Source organism: Daktulosphaira vitifoliae, unplaced genomic scaffold (genome assembly GCF_025091365.1).
Source record: "Daktulosphaira vitifoliae isolate Bord-2020 unplaced genomic scaffold, ASM2509136v1 Scaffold_426, whole genome shotgun sequence".
NCBI lineage: Eukaryota > Metazoa > Arthropoda > Insecta > Hemiptera > Phylloxeridae > Daktulosphaira > Daktulosphaira vitifoliae.
This window is the reverse complement of record NW_026099991.1, coordinates 1-5,053: the sequence shown is the minus strand read 5'-3', so window position 1 is coordinate 5,053 and position 5,053 is coordinate 1. Positions and strand designations below refer to the sequence as shown.

The 5,053-nt window shown below is 31.8% G+C and overlaps 1 protein-coding gene across 4 annotated transcripts; it reads right to left on the bottom strand.

The window, feature by feature from the left end:
• Positions 1 to 2,591: 2,591 nt before the first annotated feature.
• Positions 2,592 to 4,761, bottom strand: LOC126909476 (uncharacterized). Of its 4 annotated transcripts, none has more exons than XM_050691900.1 (3): positions 4,681 to 4,761; positions 3,611 to 3,753; positions 2,595 to 2,850 (listed from the first exon to the last, which is right to left on the bottom strand). In XM_050691900.1, exons 1-3 carry the CDS (start codon positions 4,751 to 4,753, stop codon positions 2,680 to 2,682), a joined length of 387 nt encoding a protein of 128 aa, XP_050547857.1. In that variant the 5' UTR covers positions 4,754 to 4,761; the 3' UTR covers positions 2,595 to 2,679. The 4 variants fall into 4 exon arrangements, with proteins under 4 accessions (XP_050547859.1, XP_050547857.1, XP_050547858.1 ...); XM_050691901.1 differs by lacking the exon at positions 4,681 to 4,761 and adding an exon at positions 4,245 to 4,325; XM_050691899.1 differs by lacking the exon at positions 4,681 to 4,761 and adding an exon at positions 3,809 to 3,889.
• Between the last annotated feature and the right edge of the window lie 292 nt (positions 4,762 to 5,053).

The following is a 5,053-nucleotide window of genomic DNA, read 5'->3' as shown; positions in this document are numbered from 1 at the left end:
TGACTTAAACGCCACATAAGTGGGGGCGCCTATTATCTTTAATAATAACCATGTCTCCGACTCGAACGTTTAGTTGATCAGTCAACCATTTAGGTCGTTGTTGTAAGGTTGACAAATATTCAGATGACCACCTGTACCAAAAGGCCTGATGACAATTGTCTAACAAATTCCAACGGCCAATTATAGAACGTGTAGCGTCGACCTCGCTTCGCGGCGGAACAGCAAGAACAGCAGAAAACGTGGCTGCATCTGACAAGTCATAAGACCTCGGGCGTCGGGAAGCTGAATTCCAGAAAGACCCGTAACGGACTGAGTCCATCGGTGTGCGGGAGACCAAGGCGATCCGCGAATGCCGTCGTCATGGCACTAATTTACGACGCGAAATCTAACAATATGCGCGCGGTTTGAAGAGTGCCCGACCTATCACGAACATGAACCAACGCTGTCCCCAAGAATACTGTTGGTGTAGTATTAGGCGTAAGACCGAAAAACTATTTGACGGTACATCAGCTGTGGCCGACGGACTATTACTTGGCTGGCCTGGTGCGCGGAGTGGTCAATCAATGTGTAATAATACATGATGTCTCCGAATACGCCGATTACACGTCACTGCAAAACATTTCGTGGAATAGTGAATAGTGAGTAGTGATAAGGCTTCGATAACATAGGTGTTTATTAAGAGCATACTGCAACCGGTCATTAACGTCCCTATTGATAAAAACTTGACAGTTAACTATCATAAGTTCACCTTTACATGCTGTGCATTGTTTCGATATATTTATGTTATTGACCGGTTTTGCGGTAACGAGCGAAATTACCGGAACCCGACTATTTTTCTCATTACCATGAAATTACCATGCAAATTACCATGAACATGGCGACAATCTTGAACATTTTCTAAAACAGCTACTCGTCTTTTTACAAAATTAATTACATCATCGGCTAAAGGATATTCGGCTACCGTTTCAGCATCGAAACATTTACGACTTGATGTCGGTAAGCAACGGGAGCATAGTGCAAACAAAATAAAAGACCCTATATCCGGTTTATTTGATTATTTAACAAAGAAATACTCTCGTCCAAAGTTTCAAAAAACGTATTTAATTCGGTAATACTTTCTTGATGCAAAATTTGTACCGATAGCATTTTGTCGACTATAACAGATGCCACTCTCTGTGGCTTATCATAACGGTTGGATAGAGTCAACCAAGCTAATGCATAATTATGTGCCGATACTGGAATACCATTTATTACGTCCGCGGCGCTACTACCTTCGAGACAGGCAATTAGAAAATCAAATTTATCATTATCGTGAAAGTTCTGCTGATCAATAAGTAAATTAAAACGATCACGGAACGTGTGTAATCGCCATTAAAACGGGGTAGTAGCATATTTGGCATTTTTAGGGGACGTTTTTCCATAATTTGAACCAAACCCGCGCCTGAATTGGTTTCGCTGAACACCGACACCTTTGCCGACGGTGGAACGCGATCTACTTCAGACTGATACTTAAGCCTCGTTGCTTTAATCAAAGTTACGCACTCGCGTACTTCAAGTTGAAGTGCTGTTATATACTCTAACCCGAGGCCTAAGTTAAGCAATGCATCTATTAGGGGACGGATTCAAACCAAAGCGCGTCCATATGGCGAGCTGCCACGATAGAATTTTTTTTAAGAGCCGGTGCAGTAATAACATGACATGATAAATCGTACATAGCTTTAATATGGGTCACTGCGGTTGATCATCTAAGTAATGCATGACCTTTAGCGAGTCTAAAAGCGGCGTCGTCAGTCATAATAAATAATTAAGAGAATTGTAAAAATTTCAATAGTTAACTTTTATTAAATTAAGTAATTAAATTAATACATACACATATCAAAGGAAAAGACCAACAATACTGACCACATTATTAACGGTACAAATAATCATAAAAACATCAAAACGCACCCAAACCTTTTCTATGAATGATGAGTGATGTTAATCACTGTCTGATAACTATACTTGTCACTGATAGGAATTCGATAATTGTAGTTTTGTAGAGTATTTAAAAAGCAAGGAAACAGGTAAATNTACTAGTGAAAGATAATACAGAGTATTTAAAAAGCAAGGAAACAGGTAAATTGCTACTAATAATGAGAATAATGGAAAGTCATTTCCATAATGTAGGCCAANATAATGAGAATAATAGAAAGTCATTTCCATAATGTAGGCCAATATTTATTTATTTTAATATAGAAAACATAAATAATATAAAACTTATATAAAATAATAATATATTATTACCTGAATTTATTAGTTTATTAGAATTCAAGTAAAATAAAACGTAATTATACAACACCATACATTTTTATCTATTTTTATTTCTAGAACAAATCAAAATAATACATTGTATACAAAAAAAAATAATTCGAAAATATTAGCTTGGATAATAATATTAAGTTTTTAATTAAAAAATTTCTCTCAAAAACCTCCAACATTACTGTTAGCAATTGGTTTTAAAAACATAGAAAGTACAAAGTCAAGGTATGATCCGGTTGTCTGTTCGTTTTAGACAAACCGGTAACCTCAGCTCATCTTGATCACTCTTCGATTACACAGTAACTATGCTCAGGGGCGGTTGACTTATTAATTACCACTTGCCATTGTTTATTCAAGTTTTACTTTTCGATTAATTTTTATTTAGTTATCCCATTCATCTAGAGAAAAGTATTCCGATGACGTATCGGAGCTAGAACTGCTCGACATCATACTTGCCCGACGAAACATTGGAATACCTAATGGGTTCATTCTTTCAAAATCATTTTCGTTTATTTTTGGATTTTCTATTACTGAAACTACTGGCTTCACCGGCTATAAAATATTATACTAAGATTGTATATATTTTTAAATATTTTATTTTGACTACTCGAGTCAAGCAACAGATTGTGAAATCACCACTAAGCAGTTAAATAAATACCAGATCACTTATGTGAAGGATTAGATAATTTAAAAAAAANTTTATTACTGAAACTACTGGCTTCACTGGCTATAAAATATTATACTAAGATTGTATATATTTTTAAATATTTTATTTTGACTACTCGAGTCAAGCAACAGATTGTGAAATCACCACTAAGCAGTTAAATAAATACCAGATCACTTATGTGAAGGATTAGATAATTTAAAAAAAAAGATACTCGGATAATAAATGGATATTAGAGACAAAAAATTAATCTAACGAACACATACAATAATAAAATAAAATGCATAATTAATTTGAAAATATATGTATATTAATTCTTCATATTATTATGAATTGTTTAGAATGCGATTCATTAATATTCATTTTATATTCCCTTCATAAGTATGACAAAAAGTTAAAAAACGTAAAAATATTCATTATTATAAATTTTATCTGTTGTATTTGATTTGTTATTAAAAATCTTTATTTTTATGAAGCATTCAAAATGCGATTCATTAATATATGACCCACTTCATAAGTATGATATAAAAAAAAATTGAATTATAATCATTAAAATACTATATCGATTTTAGACATTTATTTTGCTTACATTAAGCTATAATATAAAACTTGAACGATACTCTATTATTAATTGTTAAAAAGGTTTACCTTCAATTTCACGCCGCGTTTGATTTCCTCTATAAGATTTTTTGGTAGAGCTGCTGGTCTATAAACCTTACCTTTGCTTTTTACATTGTTTTCTGATTTTAGTGGCATTAGTAGAGTATGAGGAGGTGGTGAAGGAATGATATCTGGAAAATATTCATATTTAGATAACATAAACAGTGACTTTTTATGTATATATACAAGTACTATCAAAAAGGTTCATTCTTCGAAGATTTTTGTCATCTATAATTGATTTTTCTAATACTTTAACCATTGGACTTACCGGCTATATAAAATTAAAAAATCAAACACATATACTAACTGTTATAATTAATATACTCATTTTAACATTTAATATATTGTGGTAATTGTTTTGCTTACATAAAGCTATAATATATAATTTGCACTATACTCAATTATTAATTATTAAAAATTTTACCTTCAATTTCACGCCGCGTTTGATTTCCTCTATAAGATTTTTTGGTAGAGCTGTTGGTCTATAAACCTTACCTTTGCTTTTTACATTGTTTTCTGATTTTAGTGGCATTTGTAGAGTATGAGGAGGTGGTGAAGGAATGATATCTGGAAAATATTCATATTTAGATAACATAAACAGTGACTTTTTATGTATATATACAAGTACTATCAAAAAGGTTCATTCTTCGAAGATTTTTGTCATCTATAATTGATTTTTCTAATACTTTAACCATTGGACTTACCGGCTATATAAAATTAAAAAATCAAACACATATACTAACTGTTATAATTAATATACTCATTTTAACATTTAATATATTGTGGTAATTGTTTTGCTTACATAAAGCTATAATATATAATTTGCACTATACTCAATTATTAATTATTAAAAATTTTACCTTCAATTTCACGCCGCGTTTGATTTCCACTATAAGATTTTTTGGTAGAGCTGTTGGTCTATAAACCTTACCTTTGCTTTTTACATTGTTTTCTGATTTTAGTGGCATTAGTAGAGTATGAGGAGGTGGTGAAGGAATGATATCTGGAAAATATTCATATTTAGATAACATAAACAGTGACTTTTTATGTATATATACAAGTACTATCAAAAAGGTTCATTCTTCGAAGATTTTTGTCATCTATAATTGATTTTTCTAATACTTTAACCATTGGACTTACCGGCTATATAAAATTAAAAAATCAAACACATATACTAACTGTTATAATTAATATACTCATTTTAACATTTAATATATTGTGGTAATTGTTTTGCTTACATAAAGCTATAATATATAATTTGCACTATACTCAATTATTAATTATTAAAAATTTTACCTTCAATTTCACGCCGCGTTTGATTTCCACTATAAGATTTTTTGGTAGAGCTGTTGGTCTATAAACCTTACCTTTGCTTTTTACATTGTTTTCTGATTTTAGTGGCATTAGTAGAGTATGAGGAGGTGGTGAAGG

Coding starts and splice junctions, on each gene's coding strand:
- LOC126909476 (XM_050691900.1), bottom strand. CDS start 4,753: ATGGTTAAAGTATTAGAAAAATCAATTATAGATGACAAAAATCTTCGA. Junction 3,754..4,680: donor GAACCTTTTTGATAGTACTT/GTATATATACAT, acceptor AATATTTTCCAG/ATATCATTCCTTCACCACCT. Junction 2,851..3,610: donor AACGCGGCGTGAAATTGAAG/GTAAACCTTTTT, acceptor AATATTTTATAG/CCGGTGAAGCCAGTAGTTTC.